This window comes from Mauremys mutica, chromosome 3 (assembly GCF_020497125.1).
Source record: "Mauremys mutica isolate MM-2020 ecotype Southern chromosome 3, ASM2049712v1, whole genome shotgun sequence".
NCBI lineage: Eukaryota > Metazoa > Chordata > Testudines > Geoemydidae > Mauremys > Mauremys mutica.
In genome coordinates this window covers 84,315,831-84,336,527 of record NC_059074.1, presented here as the reverse complement: position 1 = coordinate 84,336,527, position 20,697 = coordinate 84,315,831, and the positions used below count along the sequence as shown (strand labels likewise).

The 20,697-nt window shown below is 40.6% G+C and overlaps 1 protein-coding gene across 2 annotated transcripts in view; it reads right to left on the bottom strand.

Annotated features, from left to right (window-relative positions):
- Positions 1 to 20,697, bottom strand: part of FIG4 (FIG4 phosphoinositide 5-phosphatase) — a 161,612-nt gene that overhangs the window by 97,904 nt on the left and 43,011 nt on the right. For both annotated transcript variants that reach the window (XM_045009546.1, XM_045009547.1), the window contains exons 7-11: positions 19,704 to 19,832; positions 13,550 to 13,650; positions 11,867 to 12,029; positions 10,807 to 10,904; positions 1,122 to 1,255 (exon numbers count right to left, since the gene is read on the bottom strand). In XM_045009546.1, the coding sequence (XP_044865481.1) occupies positions 1,122 to 1,255; positions 10,807 to 10,904; positions 11,867 to 12,029; positions 13,550 to 13,650; positions 19,704 to 19,832 (625 nt within the window). The remainder of the gene's footprint in view (positions 1 to 1,121; positions 1,256 to 10,806; positions 10,905 to 11,866; positions 12,030 to 13,549; positions 13,651 to 19,703; positions 19,833 to 20,697) is intronic.

Below are 20,697 nucleotides of genomic sequence, written 5' to 3'. Positions count from 1 at the left end.
CACATGTGCCGAAGGTGGCATGCAAGCTGATTTTCAGTAGCACTCACACTGCCCAGGTCCTGGCCACGGACCAGGGGGCTCTGCATTTTAATTTAATTTTAAATGAAGCTTCTTAAACATTTTAAAAACCTTATTTACTTTACATACAACAATAGTTTAGTTATATATTATAGACTTACAGAAAGAGACCTTCTAAAAACATTAAAATGTATTACTGGCACGCAAAACCGTAAATTAGAGTGAATAAATGAAGACTCGGCACACCTCTTCTGAAAGATTGCCGAACCCTGGTGAAGGGCAATGATGTCACCCTCATCCTAGATCACTCATGAACCTCCCACATGACATGGCTTTTCAAGGATATTCCACAGGCTCAACATGCAGGTGCCATATTCCACAAATGGGAATGCACAAAGGCAGCGAAGAAAAACATTTTCAAAATTAGGCTGAAACAGCAGCTTTGGTAAGTACAGATAAAGATACTTGTGGAAGACAAAAATGGCATGTGTCAAAAGGCCTGGAGAGGTGCAAATCATCTGACTGATAAAAATACATAATGATAAAATAGGAGTGGTTAGAGAAACTTAGGCGGAGCTATATTGCATCAGAATGGGTGGTTCTGTTGATATAAAAAAGATTCATGAAATCAGATTGATTTCACCTGAATATCTTTTTTGGAAGAAAATTAGAAAAAAGTTCTGATAATGTCAAAATATCCTATTTCCACATTTTTGGAATGGTACGTTTTGATTTTGTTTTGCCTTGAAATGACTGTTTCAAAATTTAATTTTACATTATAATACAAATAAAAACAAAATTATTTTGTCAAAACATTTCAATTGAGCTGTAATAAGGCTTTTTTCTCCAAAGGAAAATTTTGGGTAATTTCAAATTTTGGTTTTCACCAGATTTTTGGAACAAACCAAATTCTGAAATCTCAAAATCCTTCACGAAACAGAACTTCCTCCCTCCTCACACCTGTAAAAATGTTCTGATCTCCTAAAACCATCCTCATACTGGCAAGATATAGCAAAGAAATTTAAAAAACATTTATCCCTGTCACTGATCACTTATGAACTATGAACTATGATGACATCCATACAGAGAAAGAATTTGCCCACCTTTTTGTGTATTTGGCCATATCCCAAGGAATATACACAATAGCATGTTCTGGGGGTAAAAATTGATTGAGATATGTCACTGCACTAACAAGTTCTTCACTCAGAATCCTTTCATGCTTTCTTTTTTCACGTTCCTTAATCAAAGCCAGAAAAAAATAGCATTAACATTTTTGAACTAACAGGTCTAAATGTTAAAATGTTTGTATACAATCTCTCTCTCACACACCCCCATCCCTGATTTTAGTATTTCATAGTTTATAGGTGTAAGACAGGAAGAACAAGCAGCATGCATAAGAAAAGGGTGGGAGCGGGCAGGGGAGCATTTATGCAACATTAAGGCAGACGGTTAAAAATGATCAAACATCAGGAAATTCAGTAAAATTCAAAATAGTATATTAGGCTTTATAATCTATGATAAACAGAATTATATTATGAAATACATTAGAATAGCCATACTATATATGTGCAAAAAATGGGTAGATTTATTTAAAACGCTGATTTTTGTTATTATTGAAATCAGCAAGCAGGAAACCTTGGTTTAAATCATAATTTTTAAACTTGTTTCATATTTCTACTTTTTCGTTTTCTGAAAGCAAGATTGATTCTCTTTGGATTGGTAACCATTAAAGCATATTGATTTGTAACTATATATAGCCTTTACACTAAATTTGGTGCTTCTTTTAGCTAACCAGGAGGATACACTATATCTATATACATTTGTTTAAGCAATTACATGAATTAACATTTATTTAGACTCTTAATTTTTACATTGTTCATAATATTAGAAAATAGTGAAAGATGCCTTTCTTATTTACTAGATTAATTTGTTACTTGTGATTTGTGTCAAGCTCTATTTGGATAGAAATTAAGATTCAATTAAAATGCACAAAACAGCATTTTATTTTTTTATTAGTAAAATAAAACTACCTTTGGAGCTGGATACATAATAAATTATCAAAACACGTTTTGCATTTAAAAACTAACTGAATTATTAAACAAAGAAAGTAGTGAATTGAACTGATTGTCTCTGGTCACCATGCTCTTCAAAACTTTAGAACAGGGATGGGCAAACTTTTTGGCCTGAGGGCCGCATCGAGTTTCAGAAATTGTATAGAGGGCCGGTTAGGGGAGGATGTGCCTCCCCAAACAGCCAGGCGTGGCCTGGCCCCTGCCCCCTATCCCACCCTGCTTCTCACCCCCTGACAGCACTCCCTGGGAGCCCTGCCCCATCTACCCCTCCCCCACTCCCTGTCCCCTCACTGCCCCCGGAACCCCCACCCGACTGCCCCCTGCCACCCCATCCAATTCCTCCTCTCATTCCTGACTGCACCCCAGCCCCAGGACCCCTGCCCCATCCAACCACTCCTTCTCTCTGACCGCCCCCAGAACCCCTGCCCCTTATTGCCTCCTGCTGCCCCATCCAATCCCCCCCTTCTTCCTGACTGCCCTCCAGAACCCCTGCACTCATTCAACCTCCCTGTTCCCCGCCCTCTGACTGTCCCAACCCCTATCCACACCCCCACCCTCTGACCACCACCCCAAACTCCCCTGCCCTTTATCCAACCCCCCCTTGCTCCCTGCCCACCCCCTTATCGCGCTGCCTAGAGCACCGGTGGCTGGCCATGCTACAGCTGCACTGCCCGGCTGGAGCCAGCCACGCCACTGCGCAGCACAGAGCACAGAGTCAGGCTGGTTTCTGCAGCTGCGCTTTCCAGCCACCTGGAGCATTGTGCCAGCGGCGCGGCACGCTGAGGCTGCGGGGGAGGGGCCAGGGGTGAGCCTTCTGGGGCAGGAGCTCAGGGGCTAGGCAGGAGGGTCCTGCGGGACGGATGTGGCCCGCGGGCCATAGTTTGCCCACCTCTGCTTTAGAACTAGTAGATCTCATTCTCACACCTGGTTTTTATCCAAAGATTGGAAAGAGAAAACAAACTTTCCTGATTTTTCAACTCCCAATTGGTTTAACTTCAACTGAACCAGTCACTGAACTGAATTAGTTGAATAAACTAAAATGAAGAAAATATTCTCTCTGCACTTGCGGAAAAGGCTATTGATGTTAAAAGCTGGTTTAGGCAGTTCAACAAAAAGTCTAGTTCCAGGCGCTCACACAGTGACTTTCACTGTTCAGTGGTGGCTTTCCTTTAAAGTCTGGCAGCAAACATGCACTGTTTAATTTTTAAACGTGAAATTTTAACCAATTATAGTAAGCCCAGGCCTTAACAGAGGATGTCAATTTCAAGTTTAATTATAAACAGAGTTGCTTAAAATAAATCTCTATTCAATTTAAATTTTAAAAAAATCGATTTTTAATTTATTTATATCCACCCTGGCACCAAAGAGTTAATAATAGTGCTGGAATCTGAACATTTTAATATCAGATTCGAGATTTTTAAGTATGGAATCCAAGGTTGCATCAAAAGAGCTTTTCATTCCATTTTCTACATAGGAAATAAAGAGGATAGAAAGGAGGAAAAAGGGAGGAAAATGAAGCTAATTCAGTTCTAGAACTTACAAGCTCCACCAGCAGATCTCATAAGCTCTCTGACTGCAGAGCTGTTTAGACTAGCTATAGTGTTCTTGTAGCTTTTTCAAATTAACAAATGAACATTTAACTTGTTACACACTGTGCAGTGTATCTGTATTTTACTCTGTACTAAAGGACATTTTCTATGGTGCACGTAGAAATAATTTTTAAATAGTTGTACCTTTTTAAACCAAAAGTAATATATTTCAAACCAGGCAAATTTTCAGAATGTTCTCATTCTGCCAATAGTGACTAAAAAGTGGTAGCTGTTTTGCAACTCTTAACTATAATAGGCACTAGTGATGTCCACTATTATATAACCAAATCAGATTTAAAAACTAGACAGACAGAAAAAAGCTGTACATTTTAACAAGTATGATTGTTACTTAGAACTACAAGATGCTATGTACAGAATCTGCAGGGAACATAGCTATCAATGGATACTGCTGAGGTGGGCAGTATAACCATCTGAGGAATAGGGAAATTAAAAAAAAAAGTGAAGAATGCGGGAAGGGAGAGGAAAGAAAGACATGAGAAGTGAGAAATGGTCTGAAGTAAATAGGATGAAATTCAATAAGGACAAATTAAAAGTACTCCACTTAGGAAGGAACAATCAGTTGCACACATACAAAATGGGAAACAACTGCTTAGGAAGGAGTACTGCAAAAAGGGATCTGGGGGTCATAGTGGATCACAAGCTAAATATGAGTCAGTGTAACACTGTTGCAAAAAAAGCAAACATAATTCTGGGATGTATTAGCAGAAGTGTTGTAAGCAAGACACGAGAAGGAATTCTGCTCTACTCCACACTGATTAGGCCTCAACTGAAGTATTGTGTCCAGTTCTGGGTGCCACATTTCAGGAAAGATGTGGACCAATTGGAGAAAGTCCAGAGAAGAGCAACAAAAATGTGTAAAGATCTAGAAAACATGACCTATGAGGGAAGATTGAAAAAATTGGGTTTATTTAGTCTGGAAAAGAGAAGACAGAGGGGACATAACAGTTTTCAAGTACATAAAAGGTTATTACAAGGAAGAGGGAGAAAAATTGTTCTCCTTAATCTCTGAGGATAGGACAAGAAGCAATGGCCTTAAATTGCATCACGCTTTGCCAGAGACGGATCTCATGGGCCCCTTCCCTTCCCCAGGATCAAGCCAGACAACCAGAGTGTGCAGAGCCTTGATCCCAACTGGGCTGGGTGCTCTACTCACTGAGGCTGAATATTTTTTTAAGGCTCAACCAAAACGGTTCAATGGTTTCCCAAGAACAAGATTAGAAGAAAATAAGTTATTCCACGGTAAAATTTAGGTGGTCTTTTCTTTGGAAAGTTCTAGCATCACCATGCTTTGAAATATGACAATAGTACCCTTTGTGTCAGAAATGAGCCTTTGGAAAATCTGCCCAAATATGGCCAAGTTATAAACTTCTGGAAAAAAAAAATCAGTTTTCACATACTCAGAGACTTGCTAGAGTTTAATAGCTTCAATCTCTAAAGAATCCATCCTCACTGACCATGCTCCATCTTCTCCCAGTTCCTAGTGCTGACCAGACTTTACATACACTTGTTCCACAGAGCAGTGAGCATGCTCCATCCCAGAGCTAAAGAAGATTTTTGCTATAATGGCTGCTGCAGGCTGGGATGGGGCCAGGTACCAGAACTGAGTAAGGAAGCGTGTCTCTCCTGTGGTCTCTATAAGCAAACCTCCCCTCGCACCACCTGCTGGCACCAAGACAGTATGAAGGAGGAAGTCATCTGATTCAAATACAGACGAGACAAGAGCCAGGGTGGAGGGAGGACTTGGTGAGTAGTTTGGGACAAGGAACCTGAGGGATGGAGACTGGGGCTAGGGTGTAAACTGAGATTGGCTGGGCAAGAAGACTAAGTTTAGGAACTAGAGGGCTGGAGTGGAAATGGAGACATCTGATAAAGAGCTGGGGCGGGGGAGAACTGGGACTAGCTTTGCACAGAGACTGTGACAAGAAGTCAAGTGAGGTGAGGACACACAGATTGGATGGGACTGGGAGTCAGTGGGGGTGACATAGCCAGGGAGGAGAGAGACCAACAAATCAGGGATTTGGGGGAGAGAACTGAGACTGCCTGGGCAAGGAAACTGAGTAGCAGCAGTGGGACACTGGTTCTGGAATCTGAAGGGGTAAGGCCTGAGGAATGGGATTGAGTATGTGAGGAGAATGGGACTATGGAACTGGGACAAGGAGTCAGAGCTGGGGTTGATAAGACTGGGACAGGTTGGAGAGGATGGCATAGAAAGGGTCAGCTTGGGGGAAATGGGCAGTAGAGTCTATGTCCCTTAGAGCAGTGGTTCTCAACCAGGAGTCTGGGGCCCCCTGGGGGGCCAAGAGCAGGTTTCAGAGGGTCTGCCAAGCATGGCCAGCATTAGACTTCCTAGGGCCCAGGGCAGAAAGCCAAAAAGTCCCACTGTGCAGGACTGCAGCCCTGGGCCCTGAGCCTGACCATCAGGGCTGAAGCCGAAGCCCTGTGGTGTGGGGCCCCTGGCAATTGCCCTGCTTGCTACCACTTAACGCTGGCCCTGGCTTTTATATGCAAAAAAAACAGTTGTGGCACAGCTAGGCCTTGGAGTTTTTATAGCATTTTAGAGGGGGCCTCAGAAAGAAAAAGGCCGAGAACCACTGCCCTAGAGCACACTTCCCTCAGGCTTGGAATGGAAGAACAGATTCTTGAGTTTCACAGCCTCTGCTGTCTACAAGTATCTCCAAAACCTGCTGGCAAAGTGTCCCAGCTCTCTCTGGTGCTGGTCCATAAAGAGGTTAATAACCTACTATTGCTATCAGTTACACTGTAAGCTGAAAATGGCATACCTAAGAGTGGATCTAACGGTTTCAACCCTGCTGATGAACTACTTGGGTATCAACATGATGTCATGTGATGGACTGAGGCCATTTCTATTTGTAATAGGCTCTCATGATCAGGATCCCTGAAGAGGGATGGTGATGGGGTAGCCCCAGGCTGCGATCTCCAGCAGATCATATCCAGTGGAATGGGTTCCGGTGACTTCTAAAGGTTGTGCTCTTTGAATTGGTTCCTAAGCAGATCTTGACCTCCCATCAAATTTGCTGACAGGCTCTCATTATGGAACGTGGGGCCGAAGTTGAGGAGAGTTGACTCCCCTTGCTCTACCTCAAATGTTTCTGTCAGGGTACTACGTTTGTCTGTGGTAAGATAGGGAACATGGTCTCTGCTGGTGCAATGGCTGAGGGCTGTGTGGTTGAGGATGGGGAAGTGTAGATCCCCAACAAACACAGGGTCACTTTGGAATCTTCCAGTAAATGTAGGGTGCTATCAGTTAGTTTGATGAACAGCTCTGAGCCCTCAATGAGCAAGCCATCATTCATGGCTTGTACCTTGTGAGGGATACATGAGGCTTGGAGCTACACAATTCTCTGCATGGTCATATGCAGGTAGTCATAGACCTGGATGGCGTGTCACAGGTATCCATCGCTGCCTGCAGGGCTATCTTGGCCACCAGTTGGCCTTCTTTTGTAGTGTTTTTCAGCTCCTCTCTCTTTTGTGAGGCAGCCTGGCCTGGAAAGGTGTCACCCTGTCCATTGTTAAAAAATCATATTTGGTCAATAAAGCCTGGCAGTTGGCCTTGCTCCAAAAATATCTAAGCATCTAGGATCCTTGCCCTTAGAGATGAGTCCTGGTGGGTGTAAAAGTACTTGAATCCAAGGTGTGGAGAGGATACCTGTATTATTTCTCTACATGTTTCACTCACGGTGTTATACGTTGTTGGTATTTGCCACAAGGCTCTTGCCAGATCTAGGAGGCTTTCATTCATGTGGAGGGCAATCCTGGTGAGACCAGTGGTCAACAATATGATAAGCAGCTCACGAGACTTATGGGAGATGACCAAAGTCACAATGCCCAGGGCATCTCTGATCTGCACCAGGAGTTCTTGAAAGGTCTTGAAATCATCTAGTGCTGGTATAGGTACTGAGGCTACTGCCTTGTTTGGGGACTAGAAGGAGAATTCATTAGGCAGTAAGAAGAAGAGTTGTTTGGCCTCTGATTCTTTTTTTTGGGGGGGTATTCTATGGAAGACAGAAGTCCTTCATCAGTGTTTGGGGTGACCCCATTCAACACCCTGCTTTTACATCTGAAGCATCAAATTCACTGGAAGATATAGACTTGACTGTTAGATGGGTCTTGGAGCTCGGGTCTTCTGGATCCAATGCCACTCAGATTGCTCCAGAAGATGAATCTTCAGCATTGCATTTCTTGACTTGTGGGTTTTTGCAGAGAAGAAAAGGCAAACTGAGAACCTGCTTGGGATGTGAGCCTTTCTGAAACCGAACAGATATCTTTTATCTTAGTGGAATTTGCCCATTGCAGGATGGACAAGTACAGGCAACCTTAATTCTGGCATCTCTTAACTTTGAGTCCTTGGCTTTGCAAGCTTAATAATGTTCTTTTCTCATAGTTTTCTGTGTGAAATTATATAAACAAATCCCAGCAACAGCACATACAATTTGTTACTAATTACTACCACTTTCCACATTGCACAGAAAAGCAGAAGACCTTTATAAACTCACTGACCTTTAAGAATTCTCCAAAGAGTAAGAGTACCTGAGGTAAAAATGCTCGGTGGTTGTGCTGAAGTTGGATCAACACTCACATGCATAGGAAAATACAAATTTTCCCCACTGCACATAAGTAGTAGAAGAGCATTAATGTTAGCATGCTAGTATTGAGCACCTACAGAGAGAGACATTATCAGCCACACTACAAAAGCCTTGTGAATAAAAGCACATAATGATTCACATGTCAGGGTCATGTGAATCTGGATTCACATTTAGTTTTCAAAGGCCAGCACTAAAATCTATAAATAAGAGAATCATTTTCTTGTCAACAAAGTATCTCTCAAGTTGTTTACCACAGATTCATGTGCTGATTCTTAAAAGCACACTCAAACAAGAGCTTTAAGAAATAGAAAATAATGGGACTTTGCTATTAACTACTTCAGCTTACAGATTCTCAAAATCAGCCTTTTGTATTTTTTCAGTTTTTTTAATGAGAGACTTATACTGCATGCACATAAGACGTCCTTTCTAAACTGAATATCTCTCTACAACATACTACAATGGAACAACAATGAGGAAGATTAAGAGAGAATATGAAATCAGATATAATTAAACGAAAGATTCCTATGACACAGTAGTAACTATACTACAATCTAATGAAGAACACACTGAAATGACATATGATGGTTCTTATATCAAGTATGTATTATCCAAATAAAAATAAATTAAAATACATCAGCAATAGCCATATACCTCTTCTGCAACTATTTCTTTTCTACATAGGCATTGTATAATTAATTAGGTCTATTAAATCATTTTATTGTTATTACAATTGCATTTATTTTCTTTAAAACGTATATATTTTACCCAGCTTGTCACAAAAGTTATGAAGCAGTTAGTAACACAAACATTAAGATGAAATTCCTCCTTTTCTGCTCTGAACTTTTTGTTAAGAGGCAAAACATACATTAAACATTCACTTTTTCATTATAATTTGCATAGATATACTGCAGTTTGATTGAATTATTCAAAAGTTCAAAATTTATTCTCTTCCAAGTGTTCTTTTTAATTTATGTTCAAAGTATTAATGCCCTTTTATAAATGCAAACATGAATTATACAGTTAAATCCAAGATTAGAGAGAGAGATAAAACTGTACCTAATTTTGTTCAGCTCATTTGTTTAAAGACACAATTCAGTAATCTACCAAAGTGAGCAATGTTCTTTGCATGCAGCTTCTTAGTATGATTGGACCCTTATTGCCATCACTTATCTTCTTCCTCCAAGAACAGGAGGAAACAAATTGGTCCCTGTGTAGGATATATATATTTACAGTGTTTTTCATTCTCAGAAAAAGTTGGGCCCCCTGGATGCTAATCAACATCTGTTTGGCATTTTCAATAAAGTGACTGGCTTATGAAGGTATTGGATTCAAATACTGTTCAACAGATATTGTCTGTCATACACTCTCTCACTGTCAAATAGATCCCTATATTTTCAAGATTTATCATTAGCATCTGAAAATACTCCACACTTAATACATATCTAAATTACTCTTTGATAAGAAGGCTAAAAGTAATATTTATATTTAATATTCCATCATCCTCCAGACTGCCTGTCAAATGCTTAAGATATGCATTAGACACTGACAGACAAAGGAGAATTTACTGTTTTTCATGATGTTTTGCATGGGGTACAGTAGTTTTAGTTTGGAAGTTTATCACCAAGACTTCTTGCAGTCATATGATACTGCAGCATACTTTGGTGGTAAGCAGAGTGAAGCAGAAACAAGAAAGATGGCCTTTTGGTTAAAGCACTGGGGACTGGAATCAGAATATCTAGATTCAGTTCCTGGCTCTGCCACAGATTTCCAGTCTGACCTTAGGCTTCATACTGGTATTACTGTCTGGACATATTTTAAACCCATGGTTCAAATATTCCTGCTCAAGGTGGGGTGATTCCAATAGCCTGAAAGGAAAGGTGAAGTATGCATTGCAAGAAGTGTATAATCATTAAGGATATTTTATCTCTGGAGAACTATACTGGCAGTCTAGTGATAATGCAAGGTACACCTGGGTAGGGGAACAGGTTTGTGAAAAAGGTCCTCCATTTGTGGGCTGGTATTAGCTCATTGTGAGATGGAGTGAGAGCATTCAGACCCAATCAAAATGGATCCTCATGTTTCAGTATAAAATGTAATCCTTCTGCCTGTTTCAAACTTGCATGGAAAAAGTTCCACTGGGAGTCAAATCCAAATCTTCTGTTTTAGAAGGACAACTGATACATTGAAACCAGTTTAACGATGGATAGGAGTGAAAACAGCAAGGGAGGAATTTCATCTGTTTGTTCATTCAAGCTTTCCTACAAATCTTATTATTTATTAATCTGAAAATGTGCATTTTCTATTAGAAGCTAGTATTAAATTTATATTTAGTGCAAGGCCAGCTTTCAGAACCAAATTTAAGCAGCAAAACTCATTGGCTTTAATGAGTCTATAATCTAGCTTTAAATGTAAAAACTTAGTATAATTAAAATTATTTTTAACAATCCACGAGTTTATTGATTTATTTATACCACACCAAGTTATGACTAAACAATACTGTACCTTGACAAGATTCAAAATGATAATGGGAGAGCCAAACCTCTGAAGCATTTGATCAAAGTGAAGTGCAGCTATGTGCGCAAATGGATCTGCTTGGTCCACTGGAACAAAGTAAATAAATATATTCAGGAAGGAAAAAAAAAAAGATTTTCAGATCCTGAAAGGTTACTTTCCTATGAATGCATTTTTTTAATAAAAGATTTACTAATTTTTTAATAATAGCAATACAATTCACACCTCTCTATCATTAAAGAAACAACAGGGTAAAAGCAAAGGTTTTCCTTTAATTTTTTTTTTTTTTTAAAGTTTGTCAAAAATTAGATAACTAGAAAGAAACCATTAGTTACCTGTTCTGTAACCACTTTCACTTTTACATCCATTCCACTTCTGTTCTACACACGACCAGTGCACTGGATCCAGAGATCTTTTTCACTTAGAGATACCCACTGGGGCAGCACTTGTGCAAGCTAGCCAGTGATATAAAGGACGGGGACAGTTACTGACTAGCAAACTCAAGCCCAATCCAGTAAAGCACATATGAATGTGCTAAACTCTGAGCATGTGAGTACTCCCACTGAAGTCAAAGGGCAAATATATCCTGGCCCCATGAAAGTTAAGGGGAATTTTTCAATTGGTTAACAGAGCCAGGATGTCATCCAAAATGTTCTCCCATGGGAGACAAACTGATAAATATTTGGGTACAGAATCATGAGCACAAAGAAGGCTGCAGTCTTCAACCACAAGCATTGCCACATAAGGGCAATAAAGGGCCACTGTGGGCACAATATCTAATATAAGAAGTCACCAAATTCCTCAGGTCTAATTTCAATCTGGAACTAATTTTTGTGGCTAACTAACGAACACTTTCATAAACCAGGATGTTTATAAAATTGCTGGTCAATCTTTAATTGTAGCTTCACAGTGAAGAAACAAAAGATACAATTTATTTATTTATTTTTTTAGTTTTTACAAGATTAGCCTTCACCTAGTCTCTCTCTGGCATGCTCTTTTAGGAAAACACATTGCTTAGCATAGGCTACCATAAAGAATATATTGAACATACATGTAATTGGTGGCTTAGGAATCATAGTTGAAATATCTTGAGACCAGTATAGAGGGACTGAGCCTCGAACTTGAACGTAAGAAGAATAGCTCCCTGCAGAAAATGACATCACCGAAGCATCACAAAGTATTTGTTCAGTTTCTACTTCATTAGCAACATCCCCCTGAAACAAAACAAAAAAAAATGCAAATACTGTAAACATCTTACATTTCAGAGCTGAATACATAGATATTGAAATAATAACTGTGAATGACAGGACTAATTAAAACTAAAAGTAAGGGATGTCAAATCATAAGAGCACAAGAATTCCAAAGCAGGGAACTGAATTGGTCATGTAACTCACAGTTGCCAACTTTCACATGGTAAATAAGCACCCCTATTTTCACAAAAAACAAGCTAATCCCATTTCAAAACAAGACCAAAAGAAGTCAGTCCCTAAGAACCCCAACACTCTATGTGACTAGATCCCCCGGCGTGCAGTCTGGGACTGTGGTGGGACCGCTGTGCACCCCTGACTCTCTCCCCCACTTGCCCCTGCTTGCCAGGAGCCGATCAATAAAAAAAGAAGCAACAAGCTACAACATGCAACAAGCTACTAGCCAACAAGCAACTTCACAAGCCAATTAATCAAAAAAACAAGCCAATTTCTATGTTTTCTTCGCAGGTTTGACATGTCTGATGTAACTCCCACTTTTTGATTACTTTTGTATCAGCATGCAAAGATATACATCACTATTGGTCACAAAATTGTCCAGCCCTTTTTAAATCCCGTTATAAAATATTTAACTTAAAACTAGGGTTAGTGCAAAAAGTTGTTATAAATGTGTCCAAGAATCACACATGGCCAAAACTTTGATCTGCTTGCTGCCTGATTATGGTGATGAAGAGGCATTAGTCCTGAGGGGGTCTGACTGATTGTAACTTGGTTTGATGCAAGCAAAACATATATTGTTAGGTAGTGGCTCAAGGTGATAAATAATTAGGATTGAGGTCAGGCAGGCTTTGGATAACTGATCAACTTTTTCATGAATCTGATGGTTGCCTCCCTACCTCTGGCCCCAGTCCTGCAATATTATGTACTAGCATAGACCCAAATGTCTGTGCAGAGCCTTGAGGATGTCAGTGGTACCACAAGGGAGCATAAAGATCTACATCTAACTGCAGTGTTGGGCCCTAAATATAGGTCTGTATATCAGGTAATTTCTCTACAGACTGGATTTCAACAGCTATTACATACAGTGCAAAGAAAATGTGCACCAGCATACACATGAAAGAACTATGAGTAACTATATAAAATTTCAACATATTTGCAGTAATAAATTATGAGTAACAACAGCATGAATTCTCTTCAGCAAATTAAATCCCATTTGCTGCTGTTATATCTTCCAACTCATCAGAATTTTCTTTTCTACCTTGCAGGTAAATACCTGACTATATTCACTAAAGTGTTACAACAGAAACTTTTCTTATCTTGGCTTTCATTTCTTATATTTAATTTAATTTAATTATCATAAAATAGTAAAATTTACATTTCCCCCTCGACTCTTTCACTATGGATGTGATAACTGTAAAATGAAAAATAAGCTACACCTTAAGGACACAATCCTGCTCTCTATTAAGGAAGTAGGATAAGACCTTCATGTAGCGCAGTACAAAATGAAAGTTGAGAGAGATTGAGTTTACCTCAGAGTTTGCTCCTCTCTTTAGAAAACGTGTTCCAGCAAATTTGCTTGATCTTCTGGCTATCAGAGTGACGTGCACTGGACGACCATATATTAACAGTTCTTGAAAGTAAGGTTAAGGTTTACACATTCTATGATTCCCAAAGCTATTTTCCTTTCATTTACTTTAGTCCTGACCAATGTTAAAAAAAAATGTACTCCAAAGAAAATGTATTTTATTGTCTTTTTTCTGAATGAAAATCCTATTTTAATATTATTTCCTAAGACCTCTAACAACACAGGTGAACATAATTCCTTTTTACTTTTTCAGATTTCTTTAATGAGTGGGAGAGACATTAATTCCCTTTTCAATCATAATCATTTGTATAGTGCTTTCCATTTTCAAAGCTCTTTACAATAAATCAACTAATCTTCACAGCCACCTTACAGAGGAAGATAAATATTACTTCCATTTTACAGAAGGAACAATGTAGGCAGAGCTGTTACAAGATTTATCTAAGGCCCTAGGAGGAGTTCATGTCAACTCTGGAATTAGGAACTCCTGAATTTTATTTCCAAATCAGATATATAGGTTATCCTCCAATGATTTTTTCTGGAAAGGCAGTTCACTTGCAACAGCCTCAGTAATCAGACCAAGTAAAAGCCACTGAAACATACTGCAGAAGCAGTGGTGATTTGACTTCAGTTTATACTTTGCCAGGTATTGAATTAATCTACCCTTAAGTATCTGTAATTGCTTACATACTTAGGTGAGACACGTACATCTAATTGTCAGATTTGTCCTTCATTCACCTTTCCTTGAAGATTGGAACTACATTTGGTAACATTTTAGTCATCAAGAAGATCTGCTGCAAGTAGGTGTTAAAAGCATGTATGTAGGGAAATCTTGAGCTTTTTAATGTTAATGCAATTAAAACAGAGGGCCAGAACCTCTAGAGGACACTTTCTGCTGCAATCTTAGCACATTCTGGCCATAAGGCAGGCATAACAAGGCACTGAGGTGAGGGTGGGGAGGGAGAATCAACTCTAGGGCAGCGAGCCAACAAAGAGGTTATGTTCAGCATTCACATAACACACCCTATCAGTGCCTGGCCCAGGCCAGGGAAGCTAATGATCCAACCAGTGCACCAAATTGAGTAATCAATCCTGGCCACATGCCACCTGAGGCACATTGTGCATACACTAAGAAGATATCACTCAGATGTGACTGAGAGACTGCCGAGACTCATTAAGCCCTTCCTGCTTCTCCACGTGGGCACCAATGATACTGCCAAGAATGACCTTGAGCGCATCACTGCAGACTACGTGGCTCTGGGAAGAAGGATAAAGGAGTTTGAGGCGCAAGTGGTGTTCTCGTCTATCCTCCCTGTGGCAGGAAAAGGCCAGGGTAGAGACCGTCGAATCGTGGAAATCAACGAATGGCTACGCAGATGGTGTCGGAGAGAAGGGTTTGGATTCTTTGACCATGGGATGGTCTTCCAAGAAGGATTCCTAGGCAGAGACGGGCTCCACCTCACGAAGAGAGGGAAGAGCATCTTTGCAAGCAGGCTGGCAAACCTAGTGAGGAGGGCTTTAAACTAGGTTCATCGGGGGAGGGAGACCAAAGCCCCGAGGTAAGTGGGGAAGTGGGATTCCGGGAGGAAGCACAAGCAGGAGACTACAAGAGGGGAGGACTCCTGTCTCAGACCGAGAAAGCGGGACAATCAGCGAGTTATCTTAAGTGCCTATACACAAATGCAAGAAGCCTGGGGAACAAGCAGGGAGAACTAGAAGTCCTGGCACAGTCAAGGAATTATGATGTAATTGGAATAACAGAGACTTGGTGGGATAACTCACACGATTGGAGTACTGTCATGGATGGATATAAACTGTTCAGGAAGGACAGGCAGGGCAGAAAAGGTGAGGGAGTTGTGTTGTATGTAAGAGAGCAGTATGACTGCTCAGAGCTCCAGTATGAAACTGCAGAAAAACCTGAGAGTCTCTGGATTAAATTTAGAAGTATGAACAACAAGGGTGATGTCGTGGTGGGAGTCTGCTACAGACCACCGGACCAGGGGGATGAGGCTTTCTTCCAGCAACTAACAGAAGTTGCTAGATCACAGGCCCTGGTTCTCATGGGTGACTTTAATCACCCCGATATCTGCTGGGAGAGCAATACAGCAGTGCACAGGCAATCCAGGAAGTTTCTGGAAAGTGTAGGGGACAATTTCCTGGTGCAAGTGCTGGAGGAACCAACCAGGGGAAAAGCTCTTCTTGACCTGTTGCTCACAAACAGGGAAGAAATAGTAGAGGAAGCAATAGTGGATGGGAACCTGGGAGGCAGTGACCATGAGATGGTCGAGTTCAGGATCCTGACACAAGGAAGAAAGGAGAGCAGTAGAACAGAGACCCTGGACTTCAGAAAAGCAGACTTCGACTCCCTCAGGGAACTGATGGGCAAGGTCCCCTGGGAGAATAACATGACGGGGAAAGGAGTCGAGGGAAGCTGGCTGTACTTTAAAGAAACCTTATTGAGGTTGCAGGAACAAACCATCCCGATGTGTAGGAAGAAAAGTAAATATGGCAGGCGACCAGCTTCGCTTAACAGTGAAATCCTTGCTCGTCTTAAACACAAAAAAACAGCTTACAAGAAGTGGAAGATTGGACAAATAACCAGGGAGTATAAAAGTATTGCTCAGGCATGCAGGAGTGAAATTAGGAAGGCCAAATCACGCTTGGAGTTGCAGCTAGCAAGAGATGTTAGGAGTAACGAGAAGGGTTTCTTCAGATATGTTAGCAACAAGAAGAAAGTCAAGGAAAGTGTGGGCCCCTTGCTGAATGAGGGAGGGAACCTAGTGACAGAGGATGTGGAGAAAGCTAGTGTACTCAATGCTTTTTTTGCCTCTGTCTTCACAGACAAGGTCAGGTCCCAGACAGCTGCACTCTGCAGCACGGTATGGGGAGGAGGTGACCAGCTCTCTGTGGGGAAAGTAGTAGTTCGGGACTATTTAGAAAAGCTGGACGAGCACAAGTCCATGGGGCCGGATGCGCTGCATCCGAGGGTGCTAAAGGAGTTGGCCGATGAGATTGCAGAGCCATTGGCCATTACCTTTGAAAAATCATGGCGATCGGGGAAGGTCCCGGATGACTGGAAAAAGGCTAATGTAGTGCCCATCTTTAAAAAAGGGAAGAAGGAAGATCCAGGGAACTACAGGCCAGTCAGTCTCACCTCAGTCCCTGGAAAAATCATGGAACAGGTCCTCAAGGAATCAATTCTGAACCACTTAAAGGAGGGGAAAGTGATCAGGAACAGTCAGCATGGATTCACCAAGGGCAAGTCATGCCTGACTAACCTAATTGCCTTCTATGATGAGATAACCGGCTCTGTGGATGAGGGGAAAGCAGTGGATGTGCTATTTCTGGACTTTAGCAAAGCTTTTGATACAGTTTCCCACAGTATTCTTGCCAGCAAGTTAAAGAAGTATGGGCTGGATGAATGGACGGTAAGGTGGATAGAAAACTGGCTAGATGGTCGGGCTCAATGGGTAGTGATCAATGGTTCCATGTCTAGTTGGCAGCCGGTATCAAGTGGGGTGCCCCAAGGGTCGGTGCTGGGGCCGGTTTTATTCAATATCTTCATTAACGATCTGGAGGATGGTGTGGACTGCACCCTTAGCAAGTTTGCAGATGACACTAAACTGGGAGGAGTGGTTGATACGCTGGAGGGTAGGGATAGGATACAGAGGGACCTAGACAAATTAGAGGATTGGGCCAAAAGAAATATGATGAGGTTCAACAAGGACAAGTGCAGAGTTCTGCACTTAGGACAGAAGAATCCAGTGCACTGCTACAGACTAGGGACTAAATGGCTGGGCAGCAGTTCTGCAGAAAAGGACCTAGGGGTTACGGTGGACAAAAAGCTGAATATGAGTCAACAGTGTGCCCTTGTTGCCAAGAAGGCTAATGGCATTTTGGGTTGTATAAGTAGGGGCATTTCCAGCAGATCGAGGGATGTGATCATTCCCCTCTATTCAGCACTGGTGAGGCCTCATCTGGAGTACTGTGTCCAGTTTTGGGCCCCACACTACAAGAAGGATGTGGATAAATTGGAGAGAGTCCTGCGGAGGGCAACAAAAATGATTAGGGGGCTGGAACACATGACTTATGAGGAGAGGCTGAGGGAACTGGGATTGTTTAGCCTGCAGAAGAGACGAATGAGGGGGGGATTTGATAGCTGCTTTCAACTACCTGAAAGGGGGTTCCAAAGAGGATGGATCTAGACTGTTTTCAGTGGTAGAAGATGACAGAACAAGGAGTAATGGTCTCAAGTTGCAGAGGGGGAGGTTTAGGTTGGATATTAGGAAAATCTTTTTCACTAGTAGGGTGGTGAAGAACTGGAATGGGTTACCTAGGGAGGTGGTGGAATCTCCTTCCTTAGAGGTTTTTAAGGTCAGGCTTGACAAAGCCCTGGCTGGGATGATTTAGCTGGGTTTGGTCCTGCTTTGAGCAGGGGGTTGGACTAGATGACCTCCTGAGGTCCCTTCCAACCCTGAGATTCTATGATTCTATGATCTCTGCTGCTGGTAGCACAATGGGACTAGCCAAGATGCCCCTATAAAAGCACTGATTTGTGATTGCCATTTGGCCAGTTGAGGCCAGTAACTGCTCCTGTAAGCTAGAGTAGCCCTGAAACTGTTCTAATTTATGCCTGGGAAGCAGCCCTGCACCCAGCAGCCCCAGAATCACAGGAATGCACAAGGGAGCTTCAGACCACCTTTGCAACCTCACCCACCTTGTGCTGTGTTCTCCTCAACAATAGCCATTTATCTGAACCCCTGAATTAAAGGGTAGTTTGAAAAAAAATAATCATGAAGTGATGTATTGTTCTTTCTTGACTTGTCTGAAAGAACTGAGGCTCAAGGCAATTTATTTAAAAATCTAATTATTCTACTTTAAGGATAAGTATCACTGTATTCCTTCTCTTCCCCACCCCCTCCCCCCCCCCACACTTTTTTTTTGAAAAGCATTATTTGAGTTTGATGATGCATAACTTTACCTGTGCAAAATTACATACTAAATACTAAGCCCCCAAAGCTACAAATATTTATGCACAAAAAATGGGATAACTTATATGCAGAATTACTCATCTACAGATGCTTTTTCAAAACAAGAGTCTGGGAATGGAGAGATGGACGAGAATATGATGAATTCAGAAGATCTTTTGCAAAAAGGTTATACCTAAATTCTGAATCCATAGTCATAGTCCCCTTTCTTCTTTCATTTTTTTCCCATGAATAGGCCTGTATATATTAATGGTGTATGGTAAAGATGATAGATTAAAATAAGCCACCTATATCATGCTAGATTCTTATTAAGATGAGAGGACAGTTCATTTAAATGATGTATGCATAGGTTTATATTAATCATTTATGTATAAAGTTAAGATTTGAATATATTTTCCACTAGTGTTGCAGTACATATATCTATCTATATATTTTTTTTAGAATGGAATTTTTAAAAACAAACACTTAATGTCCATTTAACTCTGGTCCCATTGCAGTCAGTAAGGTTTATCACTGACTTCAACTGAAGCAGTGTTAGGTCTCAGTGATTTGAAAATCCAATCCTAAAATAATAAAAAATAATACCTCTGTTTTAGCAATAATATCAGCACATCTCTATGTGAATAATTAAGCTCTACCACAGGGGGTTTTTTTTTTGGTTTTTTTTCCCTTCAGAACTCCCTGATAAATACCATCTGGTCCCAAAGTTGCTCTACTAGGACTCAAATCTGTAATTAGCTCCATACTGGCACAGCACTCTGCCTGTGTGGAAGTGATTGCAAGATTGGAACCTTATTTTTCCATAGTATTATCACACAGTGATTTACTGTAAAATGTGTGCTTGGGTTAAGAATTTCCCCTCATCTTTTATAAACACAGTAAGGACATTATCTTTCCAATTATATATCTTTTTTTAGATTCTATGTTTTTAAAATCTGGCAAAATAATGCAAAACTAATTAAATGACTGTCATAATACATGTGAAAATCCTTTTAAATAGAGTTTAGCAACAACTGATGCAGTAATTAATCTTTTGTCCTATGAACTGCTGTCCATACACAAACTTTTAAATGCAATAAACCAATATTTGTTCTCTTATAGTAAAAAGGATACTGGACTGCCCACAAAATCCATGAATAACATACAACAGCCAGTCATTATGAACAGTGTTTTTTACTACATCCAGCAGTTGACCATTCCACACGTACTTTTTATATGGTTCACTGCAAATCCCAAATACACCTAAAAAGTTAAAATGAAAATGCATCAATAATAAAAAAAGAGCTCAACCATGTTTGATAATTTCATTTTTAAAACACACTGTAACTGAGGCTTTTAATTTGATTGTGCTTGGCCCCAATTCAGGAAACCACTTAATTATGTGCTGCAGGACTATGCTGAACAGGGATGGATTTAAGCACATGTTTAAAGTTAAGCATCTAAGATTTTTATACTGCACCCATCATTGTAGTATATGAATGCTTTCCATGTAAAATTGATAGCAACAGAAAGTCCCTAATGGACTTCATGGGAACCGCTATCATTTCTTTCACTTTGAAAAAACATACTTTTTTCAGAAAAATGGAAAAGGACCAAAGTTATAAACTGTATGTTCATTGATGTGGTCTCACATATTTCTACAACACTAAACAGATAAAGCAAAAAAAAAAAATATTACAATCCAACTTTGTTGATGATGCTCTGCTAAAAATGATTAACGTGACATATTAGAGGAAGAAAGAAACCAAGTGACCCACTTAAAACAAAACAACTTTCAAGTGTTTCTGTGGGGGAGGGAGTGGAAGAGGGGGGTGGCACAGAAAAACAGGAGAAATCAGACATGAACACACATTTTTACTATAAAATTTTTTTATTAATAGCCCTTTAAACCTGCTGTTTTTGTCAGATCCAAAATGGAAGCCTTGGTTGCAGTTTAAATTAATAGCAGCAAAGAATCCTGTGGCACCTTATAGACTAACAGACGTTTTGCAGCATGAGCTTTCGTGGGTGAATGCCCACTTCGTTGGCTCTTGCATCCGACGAAGTGGGCATTCACCCACGAAAGCTCATGCTGCAAAACGTCTGTTAGTCTATAAGGTGCCACAGG